The sequence below is a fragment of the Typopeltis vanoorti genome, chromosome 14, assembly GCF_054136105.1.
Source record: "Typopeltis vanoorti isolate ZY-2024b chromosome 14, IOZ_Tvanoo_1.0, whole genome shotgun sequence".
Taxonomy (NCBI): domain Eukaryota; kingdom Metazoa; phylum Arthropoda; class Arachnida; order Uropygi; family Thelyphonidae; genus Typopeltis; species Typopeltis vanoorti.
In genome coordinates, this window is record NC_143562.1 from 120,284,321 (window position 1) to 120,307,481 (window position 23,161).

The 23,161-nt window shown below is 34.6% G+C and overlaps 1 protein-coding gene across 1 annotated transcript in view; it reads left to right on the forward strand.

Annotated features, from left to right (window-relative positions):
• The window catches only part of LOC150099864 (uncharacterized), a 133,624-nt gene that overhangs the window by 87,245 nt on the left and 23,218 nt on the right, over positions 1–23,161 (forward strand). Inside the window, exons 15-16 of the mRNA XM_090404502.1 lie at positions 14,984–15,164; positions 21,205–21,346. Coding sequence (XP_090260628.1) covers positions 14,984–15,164; positions 21,205–21,346 — 323 coding nt within the window. The remainder of the gene's footprint in view (positions 1–14,983; positions 15,165–21,204; positions 21,347–23,161) is intronic.

A 23,161-nucleotide genomic window follows, 5' to 3' on the forward strand; every position in this document is an offset into this window, starting at 1 on the left:
ATCCAACATAGAGACAAATTAGCTGTGAGAACACACACAATATACAGACAAAAAATACTGTTGATTGTGTGGTATGTTCATTATAGTAGTGTTTTTGTATAGTTGGAGGATTAAGTAGAGGAGAGTGGAGTGGTGTGCCCTCCCATGATGAGTCCTTGGAAGTGTAATGTAATAATAATAATGTACAATTATTTGCTGATGATGATGCAAAGTTAGGGAGATAATTAGTACATTTTTATATGGAATCCCTAAAATTGATTTCAACAAACTGGTGTTGTGGGCAAAATAATGAATGTCTTTTATTATTATTATTATTGCGGGTATCTCCATGGAGTCAGTAGACTCATCACAGGAGACCCAAACTATCAAAACAATGTCTATCATATCTCTTCTTGAATTCATTTACAGACGAAGAACTCGCAACTGAGTCAGGCAATGCATTCCACTCATTCACCACCCTCCAGGCCACTGTCCCTCCATTTCACTGCCACTAAGTGCATGAGAAAATTGTAGGCAGAATATTTTATTGATGGTAAGTAGCTGCAAATGGGCAGTGAAACTGGAGTTTCAGGGTTGATGGAGAAGTAACATCATTAGGGACTATATTGCTATGGCAATATAGCACTACTTAATCATCATATCAAATAAGTGTATTGTTGGAGAAAAAAACTAAGAATATGGAAGTTATTCTCCCACTTACACAAAGTTTTGATATGTTCTGTGACCATATCTGGGCCACTACCATGTGTAGATAGTCACTGGGATTCAGAGGCTATGAGAAGACAATTGATAAGATCCACTGCTGAGTAACTAATACAATATCTTGTCTATTGCATGTGATTACAGATTAAGGGAATGTTCTCTTCAAAGTTTGGGTATAAGGAGATTGTACAGTATAGACATAAGATTTTACAGTTCATGCTTAATGATCTCTTTGCATGGAGAGTGGTTGAACTGTGGAATGCATTGCCTGAGAGAGTGGTGAAAGCAAGAATGGTCAATGAGTTCAAGGAGTGGTATGATAGACTTTGTGTTTCCTAAGAGGGACCTCCCACGATGAGTCTCTTGACTTCATGCTTGTGTTCAATGCAGACAAAGAACTTTCCTACAGCAGATACCTCATTATCATATGAAGTGTATGAGGGTGGTCTGAAAAGTTCTCGGCCTCGATCATAGATGGCAACACTATCTGCAAGATTTTTTTTCTCTAAGTTTGTACATCTGTCATAAACATTTATGTGAAATTGCAAGTCATTCTATCAAGTAATTTGTTTTATACAGCTGTCTGAAGCAAAAGTGTCATCTGTATCCCTTGAAATGGATAAAATTGAGTATCGTGCGGTTATAAAATTCTTTGTAAAAGAAGGTTTAATGCCAAAAGAAATTCGTTTGAAGTTCATAAAAGTTTATGGGCACTGTTCTCTTTCGTTTTCGACAATTAAGAAATGGGCTGCCGAGTTTAAACATGGGCTTACCAGCCTTGAAGACGATCCACTTGAAGGACTTCAAAAAAGTGTAACACCACCAGAAATCATTGATCAAATGCACGATATGGTATTGGATGACCGGCAAGTCAAAGTGCATGAAATTGCTGAGACTATATGCATTTCAAAAGAACATGCAGGATATATTTTGCATGAAGAATTGCAAATGAAAAAGATTTGCGCAAGATGGGTGGCACACTTGCTCACAGCAGATCAAAAATGCACTCACATGAAAATCTTTAAACAGTGCTTGGAGAATTTTAACAAGAATAAAACTGATTTTGCGTGTCGATTTATTACTATCGATGACACTTGGATTCACCATTACACACCAGAATCCAAACAGCAGTGAAAACAGTGGGCAGAAGCAGTTGTTCATCGCCAAAGAAGACAAAGTCGGTTCCATCAGCAGGAAAGGTCATGGCACCAGTGTTTTGGGATGCTAAAGCCGTTTCGTTTATTAATTATCTTGATAACTGTAAAACAATAACTGGGGAATATTATTCCGATCTTTTAACCAAACTAGACATTCGTAAGAAAAGACCTGGTTTGCAGAAGAAAAAAATCATCTTTTTTCGGGACAATGCACCTGCCCACAAAGGTGTTTTGGCAATGGGAAAATGAAGGGATCTGCTCTATGAATTGTTGGAACATCCACCCTATTCCTTAGATTTGGCTCCCTCTGGCTTCTGTCTCTTCCCCAAACTAAAACTCTTCCTTGCTGGTCATCTTTTTTCCTCGAATCAAGAAGTAATTTCAGCTGTTGAGGGGTATTTTGCAGATCTTACTGAGAACCACTACAGGGATGGGATAATGGCGCTGGAGCATTGCCAGAATAAATGTATTAGTCTTGAGGGAGATTATGTTAAAATAAAAATAATTTTGGAATTATAGATTTGTTTTTTCATTATTAGGCCAAGAACTTTTCAGACCACCCTTGTTTGTTTGAAAAGTTTTGATGCCGTAATATTTTTATAAACAAAATTCTGGCTCTTTTAATGGAATGCAAAATGGACAACAAATTTTGTTGCCCATTGTCAAACCACCACTTAACTTAGGTGAAGCCTTAAAGGGGTTTAATAAAATTCCATGTATGGCATTTTTTAATTTAAATTCCATATTAAAAAAAGAAAGAAAGAAAGAAAGCTTTTCTGAGGATTAAGATGGAACTGACATAAACCAAAAGTAATTTTCTCATATGATAATAAATTAAGGGAGTTTAATTACCTATCTTGGACTGATTATACCTGAATTTTATATGAAGAGTTTGATTTTCTGTAGTCCATTTATCCAGTTTGTGAGGTTATCTTCTCTGGGACTTCATTGTTCACATTGCCAACTAGCTTCTCTTTTCCGATTTCACTGATCAAGCTGAAGAAATGCTGAATATTTGCTATCAACAATGACTGGATGCAAATTTTTTTACCTACCCATCATATTACCAAATAATCCTCAGAATACCCTTAATTTTTCTATAACCAGTTCTCTTTTCAAGTGTGACGTGATGTCACAACCTCATCCAGATATCCTTTCCTTTTTTAAAGAAGTCTCTTCTCTAAAACACTCTCATTCTCATATTCTTTAGCATTACTATAATGTTAATTGGGATGAGTTCATAATTTCTTCTCCTGTTTCCCATGATCAAATTTCTGTTTGTTTTCCTAGTTCATATGCTGGCTGTGATGAAATCACTAAAATTATTCTTGCTTTAATGATAGAAATTCATTCATTCTATCCAAAATCCCTCCTCACCATGCAAGCCATAATTTTCATTTTGTGCCAAGGTAGTTAAAACAAAAAAATTTAGCCCACTGCAAGTGATTTTAGACAAACTCCAGCTTCTGTTCATTCTAAACCAGTGATGAGCAAGCCACAGGCCACATGCAGTCCTCTAACTACTTACCTGCTGCCTGCCGAAATGTTGCACTTCATTTAGCTGAAATGTAAAAATTTTAGCAAAAGGCATTGCGTGTTATTACTATGAAGCACGCATTAAGAGGTCGTGAAAAATATTTACTTGTGATGATAATTCTTCCCACGATCGTGCTATTCGCTTTTGCATTTTCAGTCACACATAAGCAGTCGTACTTTAATGATATATGAAAGTAGCTGTATTATTCTTGAATAAACTTATTAATACAAGTTCTTTCAAAACCTAAACAAATTATAAATTTATAACAGTAATATAACTTTTTCTTTTAAAAAATTGTGTCTTTGCAAATTTTTTTACAAACAGAACCCTGTGTTTAATCATTGAATTCAAAATCTCGAAAATGCAAAGTCCCCTGTGTTTAATCAATGAATTCAAAATCTAGAAAACACAAAGTTGAGGGCGAAAATCTTCAGTTTAACAAAAGATGGACATGCGACTATATTTTTACTTGCATAAAAGACAATGCTGTTTTCTTGATATGTTGTGAAAAGATATGTTCTCAAGGAATATAACATCAAGAGGCATTATAAAACTAAATATGCTTCAAAATTTGACAATTTGCAAGGACGGTTGTGCAAAGACAAAATGAATCAACTGCAAAAAAAAATCTTAAACAATGGCAAAATGTATTTAGAGCTACTTCATTAACCACAGATACTGCAGTTCATGCAAGCTGCATTATTAGTCAAATTTTGACAAAAACAATGAAATTATTCTCTGATGGAAAACAGTAAAAGAATGCTTACTAGCAGTAGCAAATGTCACTTTCCCTGATTTAAAAAAAAAAATAATAATAAAAAAAAAAGATATAATTTATATAATTTCGAAAATCAGCTTGTCACGATTTACAATCACAAGAAGGATTGATGATCTTTTGCAAAGTATTAAGGAAATTTTACAGGAACATATTTCTGAGTTAGAATGGATTTTTTTTTTGGCTTTATATGAAAGTTGTGATATTAGTGATACGGCACAACTTGCTGTCTTTTTGAGAGGAACGGATTCTAGTTTTAACATCACTGAAGAATTTGTATCTTTAGTTCCATTGAAAGGAACTACCACTGGAAAAGATATATATACAGGTAACTGAAAACTGTTCTGAATCAATTAAATATCCTAATAGAAAAGATTGTCAGTATAACAACAGATGGAGCTTGAGCCATGTCTAGTATGGATGTTGGTCTGTCAGAATTATTATCCAGAGACATAAAAAGATTAACAGGATAGAAAATAATTATTTCTCACTGCATTTTGCGTCAAGAAAATTTGAGTGCAAAAGTTTTTTGAAAATGTCCAATGTTGTTCCACCGATCATTAAAATTCTAAATTTTATTAGATCTCGAAGACTGAATCATTGTGAATTTAAGGAATTTTTGAGAGATATGGAATGCGAATATGGCGATATCCTTTTTAACACTGAGGTTCGATGCTTAAGCATATGTACAATTTAAAAAGCGAAATTCAGTTATTCTTGGAGATGAAAGACAACCTGTTTCCAGAATTTGATAACAAGAACTTGATGTGCGACTTTGCATTTTGCAGTGACATTTGAATGAATTAAATGTAAATCTTCAAGGACAGAACAAACTTATTAATGAAATGTTTGATAAAATAAAAGCCTTTGACAATAAACTAAAAATTTGGAATTGGCAACTGGAATTTAATAATGTGGCCCATTTTCCAATTTGAAAAAAGAAAATCGGCCTGAAATGAAAAAATATGCATGGGAAATACAGAGACTACAAGAAGAATTCAATTTGCGGTTCAAAAACTTACGCAAAAATGAAACTAATTTTGATATTTTCTCATCACCCTTTAATATAGCCATTGAAATGGTTCCTGAAGAATTTCAACTGGAAATAATTGATTTGCAAAGCAACACTGAGAAAGAAATAAGTTTCAAAATGTTAGTCTTATTGATTTTTATAAGAGTTACTTTCCAACTGATAAATTTCCATTGCTGGCTACCCATTCCAGGCAAATAATGAGCTTATTTGGTAGTACTTATCTGTGTGAACAACTCTTTGTTTGAAAATGAAAATTGTAAAAAATTATCATTGAAATTGCCTTGATGACAAACGACTAAAAATTGTATTAGAGTCACAATTTCAAACATACTTCCCAATATTGAAAAGCTTATTGATGAGGAACAGAGCCAAATATCTCATTTTGATTAAAAATAATTATGTACATATATCTGTGTATATAATAAAAAGTAAAGCAAATGAACTGATGCATAAACACAATAACATTGATCTAGAGATGAAAATAATATAAATAAAAAAATAAAAATTATCTGATAATTATCTTTTTAAAAAAATTCAGTAACAGGTACATAATGTGTCCTGCCACATATTTAGAAGTTGTTGAAGTTGTTTTTGTATCACAGCATCGTTAAAAACATTTTTGGTGTAAGTTCTCTTGTTATATACGCATGCAACACTCTTAAATGCGAGACTTCTGTAATGTAATGCTTTTTCTTGACAAATTTCTGGATAATGCTCGTAAAGATGTTTTTAATGGCAATATGAAGATGAACAAAGCAATTGGAGGATGGATCCTAACACCTAGTCTTAAAAGTTAAAAGAGAAATAGATGCTGCTTTTAGCATCTTATCGAATAACTTTGTGAAGAGAACAAACAAGTCACTGTTTAGTCATCTCTTCACGCAAAAGTATGAATGGCCAAATTAAATTCTTTTAATCCTATATTCCATACTATTTATACTTTAATGTAATTATTAATGCAAAGTAATATAATAATCTAATTTAATTTTGTGTGAATTCTGTGAATGAAACTAACAGAAATAACCTTTAAAACATGTTAATTACTGCCACGTATTTGAACTGTCACCATATAAACAGTAGAGTGTGATTGATGGGTGAGGAGGTTTAAATCCAACTTATGTGAAATTCGAGTTGTGTAAAGTTTGCAAAATATGGCCCTTTTGCCAGCTGATCCCCTAAGTATTAGTTGAACTCCATCGAAACATCAGTGCGAAAATATTAAATGGAAAATTTCAGAAATAAACAATTTATAATTACATAATGAGTGTGTATTTTCTTGATCACAGAACTAATGTAAATAACTATTTGGGAATATTGATCAAGTGTAAACAGATAAGTATTTTAATACCGACTAGTTTCACAATAGATCTTAACTGTACTTATTTTAATACCGACTAGTTTCACAATAGATCTTAACTGTACTAGTTAAGATCTATTTTGTGATATGTTTTAACCTCAGTGCTTGTATCCTGACGATGCCAACAGCTTAAGTTTGGTGAAACTAGTCGGTATTAAAATACTTATCCGTTTACACTTGATCAATGTTCCCAAATAGTTATTTACATTAATTTATAATTACATTGGCGAAGTGGATGTTAGATCCAACATTAATTTCAAAGCCGAATGTTTGTAGAAACTGTGAAAGTTTCGTAAGTTGACCTGAGAGCTTACAAGAATACAATCCTTGGCATCCCCAAGTTGCCTTAGTTTGCACTACTTGACTTAAATAGCTAAGGCAACTCGGGGATGCCGTGGATTGAATTTCTCATAAACTCTCAGGTTAACTTATGAAACTTTCATAGTTTCTACAAATATTCGGCTTTGAAATAATTTAGATCTAATATCTATATTGCCTCTGTAATTTTACATCGCCAAAATGAAGCCGTGTGGCTCTCTTTCTTTTAGTAATAGACGATTCATAAGTTTTAAATTGCACTCCATTATGAGTAGTTCTTGATTATCAGATCGACTGTCATGGTATCGCAGTACTCTTGTTCAAGTAACCTTTATTTTAATTAATAATAGACACAAAAGGATTGCGGAAACTACAGAGGAATATTCTTATTAAATACATGCTATAAAATATATCTAGATATAATTAAAAGGAAATTAACACCATGGGCTGAGGAAATTATTGGAGAAGAACAATGCGGCTTTAGGAAAGGAAGATCTTGCATATATCCCACATTTACACTCAAACAAATTATAGGAAAAAAGAATAGAATTTAATCTGCCAACATATATGACCTTCCTGGATTATGAGAAAGCATACGATCAAATCAACAGAACAAAATTACTCAGTATACTGTATGAATTGAAAGCTCCACCTCAAACCACAAAAGCAATAGCAAATATAATGGAAGAAAGCTATATTAAAATTAAAATTAATAATGAAACAATCGAAAAAATGAAAACTAATAGAGGTCTCATTCAAGGAAGTGGATTATTTCCAATACTCTTCAATATATATATATATATATATATATATATATATATAAAGGCAACTTGGGGATGCCGTGGATTGTATTCTCATAAGCTCTCAGGTTAATAATATATATATATATATATATATATATATATACGGAAAAAATTTCAAGAGAGTGGAGCAAAAACAAAATCATAGGAAACAAAGAATTAACCAGCCTTTGTAAGCTGACGATCAAGTTATTTTTGCTGAAAATGAAGACCAATTACAGAAAAATCTACATGTATTGAGCAAAACAATGGAACAGTATGACATGAAAACCTCAATAAATAAAACAAAATCAATAGCATTTCAAGGTAAAGAAATTATCATCATTAAATTAGTCATCCTGTCAAGTACCCTCAAGGGGTGTACAGGATATGATAGGACTACATGAAAAATTTACATCATTACTAACTTCCTATCTACAATTTTCCTCCAAATCAGTCTGTTACTTGTCAAGACTCCAACATTATCAGATCTTATGTTTCTATCATTTAAGGCACTTTGTATTGTATCAATCCACCTATGTCTTGGTCGTTTTCCTGCCAACCTGGCAGAGAACACCACTTGTGTTGCTAATCTTTCCTCGCTAATTCTGTTTAAGTGACCATACCACCTGAGATTAGCTCTGCTAATGCATTATTGGATGCTGACAATGTCAAATTCTTTCCTAACATCCTCATTTTTAATATGATATTGCCATTGATGCCATCTATTCACGCCTCTAATCTTTCTCAAGACTCTCATATCTGTGGTCTCTAGTCTTTGGTCAAGTGGTTTACTTCTGACCCAGCTGTCAGATCCATAAGTTAAAACTGATTTGAACACTGTCTTGTATACAGCTAATTTAGTGTTCCGACCAATTTCTCTCTTATTCCATATGAATTTATTCAGTTGACTTCCTACCATACTAGCTTTGTTGATTCTATTGTCTATTTCCATATTTAATTTACCATCTTCACTAAAAATCATGCCTAAGTAGTTGAAATGTTTTACTTGTTCCACAGGGTCTCTGTTCACAAAGCAGTTGTGGGAGGATCATTTTCATCGATTCTGCTTATTTTCATTGTCTTCGTCTTTTTATTGCTGACCTTCATATCGTATCTATTACAACAGTTATTCAATTTAGTCAGGGAATCTTGCAGACTTGCAGCGGATTTATTTAGAAGTATAACATCGCCCACATATAGCAAAGAGCTGACATTAACATCTTCAATTTTGATACCATGTTTAATACCACTTTCCTTCATAATGTGAACCATATAGATAATGAATAATAGCAGGGATAATGTACATCCTTGTCTGACACCAGATTTAACATTAAATCTGTTGGAAGTTTGTTTTGCACTTGGTTAGACTATAATAAATTTAGTTTAATCCTTTATCCATGTGTAAGCAAACAAAGTTTGCACCTGAAAATATCTTCAGGACTGAGGTAAGGTGGTACATCCCTTGGCAACTTGTAGCAAAGGTGGACCAAGCTCTCATCACTCATTGTCTCCTTACTTTGCATTATGGGAGCTACTGAGATATAATCTAACAAAGTGCAAAATAAACTTCCAACATCTTTCTCTAAATCCAGAGTAATTTAATAAGAAGGTGGTACACCGGTTGGCAACTCGTATAGGTAAATATGACATCTCCATTGCTTCTGCCTTAGTATCACCACTCTGGGTATGCCTCCCACTGATGAGAGCTCAATAAAAGTCAAAATTGGTCTGGGTAGTGGCCCTTCCCTTAACGCATAGCAGTGTACATGTCCGCAAGGAGATGTGCTTTGCATCATGGAAGATACTGAGACAAGGAGCGATGAGAGCTTGGTCCACCTTTGCTACGAGTTGCCAAGGGATGTACCACCTTACCTCAGTCCTGAAGATATTTTCAGATGCAAACTTTGTTTGCTTACACTTGGATAAAGAATTAAACTAAATTTATTATAACATTAAGCCATCTTTCTGTACTTCCTTCAATTCTAACTGCTGACTTACAACTCAAATAAAGACTAAGTATTGCTTGATATAATGTCCCATTGACACCATATAACTATAGCGTATTGAATAGCTTTTCTCTTGGCACCTTGTCATATGCCTTTTCCAGATCTACAAAACTTAAATACAGATCTTTGTTATATTCCTATGATTTCTCAACTATTTGTCGTAAAGTGAAGATCTGATCCTGACAGCCTCTATTTGGCCATAACCAGCTTGTTCTTCACCAAGCTTTTCTTCCACAATTCTTCTCAACCGTTTCTCAAGTATACTTGCATTGATCTTGCCAGGAACACTCATAGGGAAATACCTCTGTAATTTCGCATTCAGTTTTATTTCCCTTTTTATATATGGGTACTATGAGAGTAAACTTTCAAGGTACTATGAGAGCTCTACTCCAATTATCTGGAATTTGTCCCTATGTCCAGGCCTTCTGAACTGTGCAGTGCAGCCACTGTAAGACTTTTATACCACCATACTTCAGCATTTCTGGTCGAATATCATCTACTCCTGCTGCCTTTCCATGTTTCAAGCTTTTGATGGCTTTTTCTACTTCAAGTATGTATATATGTATGTATTCCTGGCTGTTGGCCTGTTGAGTGTTTTTTACCACTGTGCTATCACTGCTTGTTTCATTTAGCAATTTTTCGAAGTAATTACTCCATACTTTATGGATATCTTTTTCTCCTATTTTCATGTCACCTTTATCATCTCTAACTCCTTTTACAGCACTCTTTCCTCCATTTCTAAGCTTCTTCAACAACCTCCAGAACATCTTACCACCTTTTTGATATTTATTTTCTATGTTCTTGCCAAATTCCTCCCATGACTTTCGTTTAGCTAGTTTTACACTAGCTTTCTTACATTTGTCTCTGTATTCTCTAAGAGCACAAGCTGACTTATTTGCCAGGAACTTTTGATATGCTTTCTTCTTTTCCTTCGCTGCATCTTTACCTTCCTGTGTCCACCATGGAGTTCTGATTTTTCTATCCTTGCAGACAACTTCACCACATGCCTCTCTGGCTGAATCAATCAGTGTTTTCTTCAGGGCTTGCCGCTGAATCTCCAAGGTTTGGTTCCTGTTCTCAAACTTTCATTTTTTCTTCAATAATCTTTGTGTATTTTAGTCTACAGTTCACATCTGAGAGCTGCTCAACTTTTATTCGCTTTAAAACTTTCTTGAATGTTAATCTTTTCAATATGAAGTTCAATTTTGTCCTGCTCAAGACTAAATATTGATCACTTCTAATTTCAAATCCTCTGTACACTCTGGTGTCCTGCACCAGGGAGAAAACACCACTATCAACAATAACATCATCATCATTAGTGTTCTGTCTCTTGACAGGTCCAATGGTATAACTCAGCAGATTCTCTTTCCCCAATTTCCTCTGTCTCTTGCTTCCTCCTTCATTTCCTGGTATCTTCTTGTTCCCATTATATCATCAAGCATCGTTAGTCGTCTTCTTCCTCTTGGTCGCTTTCCTTCAATTTTCCCTTGTATCATTCTTTTCAGTAGGCTGTCTCCTCTTAATACATGTCCTATCCAGTTATGCTTTCTTCTTCTTATGGTCTTTAGTAAATTCCTTTCTTCTTCAACTCTTTGTAATACTTCTTCATTGGTGATTTTTTCAGTCCACTTTATTTTCTCCGTTCTTAAACTCCCACTACTTAAAATAGGCTACTCCTCTCACTACTAAAGGTAGAAAGTAAAGTAAATAGAAAAGATTAACCCCTAGCCCTCGAATTACTCTAATAGCATTAGGGGAAAGGAACAAGAAGAGAGGAAGTATAAAGAAAGAAGATAGGGACCAGTCCACAGATAACATAACAGATGTACATTACATGAAGTAAGGCATGGTCCAGCATCAGGTACCTCAGGTTTGCCATTCCCGTACTCACTAGAGTGAGCCCTTGAGAACAACAATGTAGTCAATGAGATTTTCTTATTCCTTGCCTCTTCTCTTCATGTGAATTTGTGCACATTTTTAATTTGGAACATGGTGTTAGTAATAACCAGTCCATGTCCTGAGCAGAAATCCAACAGGTATTTGCCATTATTATTAGCTTTGCTCTTTTCTCCAAATTTTCCCAAAATATTTTTGTATGTCTGATAATCATTTCCTACTCTGCTATTTAGATTTCTAACAAGGACCAACTTTTCCTTTTTTATTGTGTCAGTTGCTTTTTCTAACGCCTCAAAAAATTCCTCCACTTCTACCTTAGTAGAACCTTCTGTGGGACCATAGGCACAAATAAGTCTCATTGTCCATTCTGATATTAGCCCACATCACTCTACTTGAGACTGCCTGCCATTCAAGAAGATTAGTCTCATATTTAGTGTTGAATACTATGGCTTCTCCTTTCCCTTGATTGTTATTTCCTGAATATAATATTTTGTATATATTGCTTATAAAGATCTCACCAGTTTTTGTCTTTTTTGTTTCAGTCACTTCTAGTATGTCGATCTGGTACTTATCTAATTCCTCAGCTAGCTCCATTTCTTTGCCATTCAGGCTTCTTATGTTGATAATACCAATCTTTAACTCTGGTGAATGTGAGTTAGGGTGTGCTTTCAGATTTGTTCCAGTAGCTGACTTTTCGCTGTTTGCCCTGGTTCCCTGGCAGAAAAAACGGGGCCCTTGTTTAACCGGGCAGTGCCCCAGCCAGCATGAAATTTTGTCATGTTGTATCATCATTTTGTATTTTGGTTTAAGCCAATAAGAATACAATTTGGTTGGTTAAATTCCAAATTGCCAGTCCTCATTCCTTCAGTATCCAGGTATCCACCTGGATACTGAAAAGTGCATCACGAGAAGGTGAGGATTGGACATTAGGTCAGAAGCCCTGGTCAGTTCTCCACATTCCTTTAAAGGCTATGTGGAGGTCTCCTCTCAGTTATACAGCTTTGACCTTTAAGCACCCTAAGGTAAAGAAATTAAAAGATAGAAACTAGTCATCCACAACAAAGTAATAGAACAAGTGAACACATTTAAATATCTAGGAAATTAATAAGCCCCAATGGAGAAATCGACATTGCATATAAAAAGCAAAAATTCTTAGCAGTCATTGGAACTTTGAACAGACACTTCAATAAACAGATGTCTAGAACAACCCAAATAAAACTATATAAAATAATAGCCAAACCAATTCTGAAATATGGCAGTGAAACATAATCTTAGGGAGAATGAAATAAAAGACAAGTGGAAGCTACAGAAATGAAGTTTCTAAGACTGCTCAAGATAAGAAATAAGAAAACAATTATCCATAATTAACATAACAGAAGACATCTCAAACTATAGAAAGAACTGGAAAAACAATGTAGAAAGAATGAATGAGGACAGATGGCCAAATATTGCCTGATAATATAAACCAAAGAGACACCGACCAAGAGGAAGACCCAGGAGGAGATGGGCAGAAAATTTTCTGAACGCTTTGAAACATTATAGGCAAACAATTGCCTAATACGCGAAGCCAAGAAGAATGGCCACAAAGCACAAGAGTAGTGATGCTGGCAATTCGAATATGCTCAAGAGAAGCTGTAAAGTGTTTCCTCCTTTTAAGTGAAAAAGGTGAAAGTTCTTGACTTCATGGAATAATAAAGAAATAATAATAATAAAAAAAACATATCCTGAGGTTGCTAAGATTCCATTCATATTCAGATAACTTTTATTACAGAATGTTGTTATAATTGTTCTATTATTAGTTATTGGTGTTAATCTCTTACTCTGCCTAATTTATAAATTAAATTTTATCATAGGTATGTATGTATAGGAAAAAACATATATATAGGTTCAGTACTATCTGCAGGGTGTCTTGGATAAGGGGACGGGAGCTACTGTACTTACTGTGGATCAAAGAAAAATACAAAAAATAACAGAACTCTAACAAAAGAAAAATAAAAGTTAAAATTTAAAACAAATTGAATTAAAATACTTTAGACATTTTGTGGTCTTAACTCCAACATAGCACTATTTTTACAGCCTGTTGTTTCTAACAGACAAATGCTGTATGTTTCAAATTTCCGAATTATAATCTGTATGATTCCTTTCATCACAACTATGAAACTTCTGAATTTATCTTCTTTGACATGGGATTTTAAAACAATTCTGAACCTTGAATCCTCTCATTTTAGGTTTACTGTGGTGGCTCAAAATTTCCTCCCAATTTAGTTGTATTCATTTCCTGTCTTTGTTGCATTCCAAAATCTCAAACACTGATATTTTTGATTATCTATCTCAATTTTCTGCTGTTTAAATATCCAAACAATGAGGTCCTTTTTCTTAAGGATTTCGGAATTTACAAATTGGAGTAGCAGTGATAAAGAGAAGAAATGCCAAGGCGTTTGTTGTTAGTGGTGATGTTTTGCAAATTGTTCATCTCTCTACCAGAACAACAGATAATCCCCTACACACTCTCTCTCTCTCTCTCTCTCTCTCTCAACATTCTTCTAGCTAATTGTCCTTTGGTAACTGAAATCATAACCTTGTCCAATCATGCACTTGCTCTGTTTGATAAATAATTTTTACTGAATGAAAGCTCTTTACCCTCCATTCCATCTGTAATGGGAAGAATTTTTTAAATTTTTTTCAGGCAGCCTAAATTACCTAGTCAGTAGATGATAGGAAACAATACCAGTTTTCTCTTGGAAACTAGTTTTTCATTCTATAAAAACAGCAAACTAGCTTGAGAATCCTGAAATGTTGATAAACATAGCACACTGATTTTTGTGATCATAGTTGCCATGGAAGTGATTCTAAACTTAGCTGTTGTACTTCTTTAAATGAGTATGTACTGTAAAAATTAAACTCTAATTGTTATCTGTTTTGTGAACAAATAACAGAAGCCTGCTTTGACAACTGGGGAGCATATATTCACTTGAGACAAATTGAGTAACAACAAAACTAATATCTTCTATAGGTAATATGTGAACTGTTGTTCATATATTACCTATACAAGATTCACAGGTGAGAATATTGAAATTTGCCTGCATTTGAAGAGTTTGCTAATAGATAGAGGTAACAGCAGATTGTTCCAGTTCTGCACAGAGCTAACTATCACTCTAGCAAACATCATTGTAACAAACCAACATATACACTATAAGAAACTTCTGAAAAATTCTGACCATAGACAATGCTAGATATGGAACTAAAGAAAATTACAAAAGCAAACTATCCATTGGTAACAAATTATTCCCATGATCATTATGAGTTGTTCACTATAGTGAGAATTAGCTCTATAAAATGAAATTATAATGCAAATTATATTTGATATTTAATTATTATTTTAGATAGATATGTTTAATTATTATTTTTTTTTTTTTTTAGAGCTGTTGGTAGAGAACTGGCTAAAGTGAAGAATGTTACAGTAGTGACTGGTGGTTTCTATGGTGCTGCAGATACTGTGGCAAGGACATTCTATGAATATAAAGAAAACAATCATATGTCTCTAAGTACTTACCATGAAGAGCCCTCTGTTGTTCATATATTACCTATACAAGATTCACAGGTGAGAATATTGAATTTTGTCTACATTTGAAGAGTTTGCTAATAGGTAGAGGTAACAGCAGTTCATATTTATGTTGTTGCCATTATCATGTTTGTTAGCGAAAATCAACAACCTTGCACTTGAATCAAATTATGCTTAGCTTACATGTAGTTAATATTTACATACTATTTTAATATATTATGTACAAGCTTTATTATTATTAAGATATACCTTCAAGGAGTCAGGGACTTGTTGAAAAAGGCCACATATCATCCACACCAGTTGTCATACCTTTTCTTGAATTCATTTACACTACCTGCACTCACAACCTCAAAAGACAAACCATTCCAATCATGCACCACTCTATGAGAGAAATATTTAACTCTCACCCTCTTCTTCATTACGTTCATTCTCAACTTCCATGGAAGTTATCCTGTCCTCTCCCCACACTCTATAAAATGAAAAATTCCATATACCAGTATCCTGTATGACCCTTTCAGAAGTTTGTAATTGTATCTCAGTCATCTCTCTTTCTTCTGTTTACTAGTATCTGCAGTCCACAAATTCTCAATCTGTCTTTATAATCCATGTTTTACAAATCCCAATATCATCTTTAACATTCTCCTTTGCACACGCTCTCTCTCTCTCCCCCTCTCCCCACACAGTAACAGCATCACCACGAAAACCAGGAGACCAGACTTGCACACAATTGGCCTAGTGAGGTTGTATCAAGGCCTAGTAAAGAGGCAAACATTTTCCTTATCCTTAACATGTAAGGATAAGGAAAATGATTTCCTTATCCTTACATGTTAAGGATTGTTTCAGCACTGCAATTATCCACTAAATTGTATTTGCTAAATAGCCCTTGAACTTCAACTTCCTGTCTGCTAAAACTCGAAGTTCTCTAGTCTTATCAGTTTATTGTAGCATAATCTCACCAATATAATACAACATTGGATATCTCTCTACACTAAAGTGCATAAGTACTTTTACTAACATTGAACTAATAGAAATTTTCACATGCCCACAATTCTAGTCTATTCAAATTATTCTGATTCTCTGTCAACTCATTCTGTGTTCAGTCTGTTACTAACTCTTCCAAAATTTTACTGTTTTTGCTGTTTGGCCTCATTCTGAAAATGAACATTTTGCTTTCCTACATCAGATCAATAGCCTTCACCTACACATTCAGTTCATCATGGAAAAAGAAAATCCTGATAGTTTACCATTCTTGGACATCCTTCTTACTCACACAGCCTCCAGTACTTTGTCAACCAGTGTTTATCAGAAGCCTATCATTATTAGCACACTATACATTCATCAAAAGTTTGTTCATCACACCTCCCAAAAAATTGGTGGCATTAAGTCATTAATTAATGGAGCGCATAATATGTACTTCTCTCCCTCAAGATTACAACAAGAAAGTTTCACTATCAAAAATTTAATGGAATTAAATGCAACCTTCATCAAATTCAACAAATAATTGACTCCTATGTTCCAACACCTAAGGCTTCTTCGACAGGTTTCCAATTCTGTTATCTCTGAACCTATTGGTAAGTTTTGAGGAAGTAGCACCTTAATTCATATATTTTTCTATCAACAAAATGTCTCATCATCTACAGAAGACACTGTCGCCTCTATTTTTAGCTTGTGTTTAACAGAATTCCTTGTGAATGTAATTTGACATATTTTGGGCAGATAGAACATTCTGTTGAAAAATGAACTAATGAACATCAGTATTACATTGAATACATGAAACCTCAAAGCCTGGTCTGGCACAGCGAAATTGGCCCCAGGCATCATCAACAGATCCACAATATGTTGCTTTATTTTGCTCCATCCTATTTATTGGTCTGTTTTACTCTCCTTTCACAACTTTCAGATCATCCATGTTGCATAGCCCTGATCGTTTTGTGTTTTTTAAATATATAAACTCTCCTTTCTTTCTCTTTCATATATTATATGAGAGAGAGTTAATAAGGAGATCATCAAGTCTTTAACACATGCTCTTAAATCAGTAGTAATGTGAGCTTCATTGCCTGATTACCAGTTTACTTAACCTTGTATATTTTCAATTCATTTCCTTCGAATATATTCCTTTTTGTTCCTCTCTCTCTCTCTCTCTGTACAAAATTATTTTCATTTAGGATTCATAGGAATTGTGGATGAGAATAGATGACCATCCCTGAGGTTGAGTTGAGGAGTAGATTTGGAACAGAGTGTAAAAAGGATTGCACTCTAGAATTTTGGCAGATAAGAAGTACCTTGAATGAATTGTTAATAAAGATCATTAAGCAACAGGCTTAATCATATTTTGCTGTTACACACACACGCACACACACACATATATATATTGAAGTAAAATCTGTAATGAGATTTTATTTCATCATCAAATTCCTGACATGTACCCTCAAGGGGTGTACAGGATATAATAGTAATACATGAAAAATTTACATCATTACTAACTTCCTATCTACAATTTTCCTCCAAATCAGTCTGTTACTTGTCAAGACTCCAACATTACCAGATCTTATATTTCTATCATCTAAGGCACTTTGTATTGTATCAATCCACCTATATCTTGGTCTTCTTCTGGGTTATTGTCCTGCCAACCTGGCAGAGAACAAACACTTGTTTTGCTAATCTTTCCTTGCCCATTCTGTTTAAGTGACCGTACCACATGAGATTAGCTCTGCTGACGCATTCCTGGATGATGACAATGTCAAGGTCTTTCCTAATATCCTCGTTTTTAATATGATATTGGAATTGATGCCATCTGTTCACACCTCTAATCTTTCTCAGGACTCTCATATCTGCGGTCTCTAGTCTTTGGTCAAGTGTTTTATTTCTGACCCAGTTCAGATCCATAAGTTAAAACTGGTTTGAACACTGTCTTGTATACAGCTAATTTAGTGTTCCGACTAATTTCTCTCTTATTCCATATGAATTTATTCAATTGACTTCCTACCATACCAGCTTTGTTGATTCTGTTGTCTATTTCCATATTTAATTTTTCATCTTCACTAAAAATCGTGCCTAAGTAGCTGAAATGTTTTACTTGTTACACACGTTCCCCGTTCACAACACAGTTGACATTTTCAACAATTCTACCTATTTTCTTTTTTTGTCTTTTTAATGCTGACCTTTTATACCATATCTATTACAACAGTTATTCAGTTTAGTCAGGGAATCTTGCAAACTTGTAGCAGATTTATTTAGAAGTATAACATCGTCCGCATAAAGCAAAGAGCTGACATTAACATCTCCAATTCTGATATCATGTTTAATACCACTTTCCTTCATAATGTGATCCATATAGATAATGAATAACAGAGGGGATAATGTACAACCTTGTCTCAGACCAGATTTAACATTAAATCATCTTCCTGTACTTCCTTCAATTCTAACTGCTGACTTACCACTCAAATAAAGACTGTATTGCTTGATATAATGCCCTATTGACACCATATAACTGTAGCGTATCGAATAGCTTCTCTCTTGGCACCTTGTCATATGCCTTTTCCAGATCGACAAAACTTAAATACAGATCTTTGTTATATTCCCATGCTTTCTCAACTATTTGTCGTAAAGTGAAGATTTGATCCTGACAGCCTCTATTTGGCCATAATCCAGCTTGTTCTTCACCAAGCTTTTCTTCCACAATTCTTCTCAACCGTTTCTCAAGTATACTTGCATTGATCTTGCCAGGAACACTCATAGGGAAATACCTCTGTAATTCTCGCATTCAGTTTTATTTCCCTTTTTATATATGGATACTATGAGAGTAAACTTTCACTAAAAACTTTCACTAGCGCTCATAGTAAAACTTTCACTTTTACTATGAGCGCTCTACTCGAATCATCAGGAATTCGTCCATCTGTCCAGGCTTTCTGAACTATGCAGTGCAGCTACTATAAGACTTTTATACCACCATACTTCAGCATTTCTGGCTGAAAATCATCTACTCCTGCTGCCTTTCCACATTTCAAGCCTTTGATGGCTTTTTCTACTTCAAATATGGATATGTATTCCTGGCTGTTGGCCTGTTGAGTGTTTTTTACCACTGTGCTATCACTGCTTGTTTCATTTAGCAATTTTTCGAAGTAATTACTCTATACTTTATGGATATCTTTTTCTCCCATTTTCATGTCACCTTTATCATCTCTAACTCCTTTTACAGCACTCTTTTTTCCATTTCTAAGCTTCTTCCAACGTCCAGAATATCTTACCACCTTGATATTTATTTTCTATGTTCTTGCCAAAGTCCTCCTACGACTTTTGTTTAGCTAGTTTTACACAGTGTTTAGATTTCTTTCATTTGTCTCTGTATTCTCTATTGCCAGGAACTTTTGATATGCTTTCTTCTTTTCCTTCAGTGCCTCTTTAACTTATGTGTTCACCAAGGAGTTTTGAATTTTTCTATCCTGGCAGAGAACTTCACCAGATGCCTCTGTGGCTGAATCAATCAGGGCTTTCTTCAGGGCTTGCCACTGAATCTCCAAGGTTTGGTTCCTGTTCTCAAACTCTTTCATTTTTTCTTCAATAATCTTTGTGTATTTTAGTCTACGGTTCACTGAGAGCTGCTCAACTTTTATTTGCTTTAAAACTTTCTTACATGTTAATCTTTTCAATATGAAATTCACTTTTATCCTGCTCAAGAATAAATAGTGATCACTTCCAATTTCAAATTCTCTGTACACTCTGGTGTCCTGTACCAGGGAGAACACATCACTATCAACAATAACATAGTCAATGAGACTTTTCTTAATCCTTGCTTCTTCTCTCCATGTGAATTTGTGCATATTTTTATGTTGAAACTTGGTGTTAGTAATAACCAGTCCATGTCCTGAGCAGAAATCCAACAGATATTTGCCATTATATTAGCTTGGCTCTTTTCTCCAAATTTTCCCAAAATAATTTTGTATGTCTGCAATCATTTCCTACTCTGCTATTTAGATCCCTAACAAGTACCAACTTTTCCGTTTTCATTGTGTCAGTTGCTTTTTTCTAAAGCATCAAAAAAATTCCTCCACTTCTACCTTAGTAGAACCTTCTGTGGAATCATAGACACAAATAAGTCTCGTTGTCCAATTCCCCATTCTGATATTAGCCCACATCGTTCTACTTGAGACTGCCTGCCATTCAAGAAGATTAGCCTCGTATTTAGTGTTGAATACTATGGCTTCTCCTTCTCCTTGATTGTTATTTCCTGAATACAACATTTTGTATTTATTGCTCAGAAAGATCTCGCCAGTTTTTGTCTTTTTTGTTTCAGTCACTCCTAGTATGTCGATCTGGTACTTATCTAATTCCTCAGCTAGCTCCATTTCTTTGCCATTCAGGCTTCTTATGTTGATAATACCAATCTTTAACTCTGGTGAATGTGAGTTAGGGTGTGCTTTCAGATTTGTTCCAGTAGCTGACTTTTTGCTGTTTGCCCTGGTTCCCTGGCAAAAAAAAAAAAAACGGGGGCCCTTGTTTAACCGGGCAGTGCCCCAGCCAGCATGAAATTTTGTCATGTTGTACCATCATTTTGTATTTTGGTTTAAGCCAATAAGAATACAATTTGGTTGGTTAAATCCCAAATTGCCAGCCCATCCTCATTCGTTAAGTATCCAGGTATCTACCTGGATACTGAAAGGTGCATCATGAGAAGGTGAGGATTGGACATTAGGTCAGAAGCCCTGGTCGGTTCACTGCATTCCTTTAAAGGCTATGTGGGGGTCTCCTCTCAGTTATACAGGTTTGACCCTTAAGCACCCTGATTTTATTTCATTAAACTTATAAAGTAGATTGTATAATTTCATGGGAGAAACACCTCTCTTCCTTTTCATCTATGACTGCTCATTATGATCCCTGTATGAGTACATAAAATAAATGACATCTCTGATTTGTCCAGATTTTTTATGCCAGTATATGAGAGGTTTAATATATCAAATTTCATGATAGTAAGGTTATAAGACTGTTCATTTACATAATCTACAGTAAGAAAAGCTAGTTTAAATTATCTGAAAGCCTTGAGATTTTAAATATTACTGATCTAACACCAAACTTCTTTCAGGATTTTACATCGCGAGCTCATCAAAATCCAGATGGGAAATTTGAAGCTGCATCATATGGCAAAACTCTTTTCTTGGGAAATTCTGTGAAGGAACGAGAAACAGCAGCAGCACGTTTATTTGACACTTGCATTTTAATTGAAGGTAACTGTAATGAGTTAAATATGTATTTAATAGTGAAAAAAAATTATGCCATTTTGAAAACTGATTTCGTCAGTACTCATACTGATCTCATAGTTGAACTCCTCAAAAAAAAAAAAAAAAAAAAAAAAAAAAAACTGACATCCTAGGAAAATTTTCTTTCATGATTTTGCTGTTTTCAAAAAACTTACATCAGGGGTATTAGCAAAAGGTGTACAAAAAAAAAAGAGACTAGAAGCAATTAATTACACATATTAGATGTTATCAGACCTGCACAATTGGTACATATGTTGATTGTACACATACAATTAGTATATGTTGATTCTCCACAATTACATGTTGTTTAAGGAAATTAACAGCATATTTGTTAATAAATAGAATTTATTTACTTATTATTTCCTTATTTTTGCCGAAGTCAATTTGGCAGGCATCATCAGGGTTTAATACTCTTGCATTAGACACATGCATGCAGACGAACGCCACCAACAAAGCCATTTGTACGCTGCAAGAGGAGCTCACTCCATGACATCGAATGGAAACCTTTGGACGATCCTCTCAGATGTCTGGAACTCATCTGCTGCCAAGGAATTCACAAAAATAAAAAGTCAGCATATCAAAAAGTTTGAAGATTTAACTAAAAAGTCACTAACGTCTCCAAGACTGCCCCAAAACAACGTGGTTATTCTGTCCACAGCTGTCCTCGAAGCAGATTCTATGATTGCACTCAGCTGTGGCCAAAACTTTTCCATTGTGCCTAGACATGTTCCAACCAAAGATTTCATGATCCAGAGCAAGTGGTTGTACTGCATAGTTCAGAAGGCCTGGACAGAGGGACGAATTCCCGATTATTGGAGTAGAGCTCTCATAGTACCCACATATAAAAAGGGAAATAAAACTGAATGTGAGAATTACAGAGGTATTTCCCTACTGAGTGTTCCTGGTAAGATTTATGCAAGTATACTTGAGAAACAGTTGAGAAGAATTATTGAAGAAAAGGTTGGTGAAGAACAAGTTGGATTCAGGCCAAATAGAGGCTGTCAGGATCAGATCTTCACTTTACGACAAATAGTTGAGAAAGCATGGGAATATAATAAAGATCTGTATTTAAGTTTTGTCTATCTGGAAAAGGCATATGACAAGGTGCCAAGAGAGAAGCTATTCGATACGCTACAGTTATATGGTGTCAATTGGGCATTATATCAAGCAATACTTAGTCTTCATTTGAGTGGTAAGTCAGCAGTCAGAATTGAAGGAAGTACAGGAAGATGGTTTAATGTTAAATCTGGTGTGAGACAAGGATGTACATTATCCCTTCTGTTATTCATTATTTATATGGATCACATTATGAAGGAAAGTGGTATTAAACATGATATCAGAATTGGAGATGTTAATGTCAGCTCTTTGCTTTGTGCGGACGATGTTATACTTCTAAATAAATCCGCTACAAGTTTGCAAGATTCCCTGACTAAATTGAATAACTGTTTTAATAGATATGGAATGAAGGTCAGTAATAAAAAGACAAAAGACAATAAAAATAGGCAGAATCATTGAAAATGTAAACTGCATTGGGAACAGAGTACCTGTGGAACAAGTAAAACATTTTAGCTATTTAGGCATGATTTTTAGTGAAGATGGTAAATTAAATATGGAAATAGACAACAGAATCAACAAAGCTGGTATGGTAGGAAGTCAATTGAATAAATTCATATGGAATAAGAGAGAAATTAGTTGGAACACTAAATTAGCTGTATACAAGACAGTGTTCAAACCAGTTTTAACTTATGGATCTGAGAGCTGGGTCAGAAGTAAAACACTTGA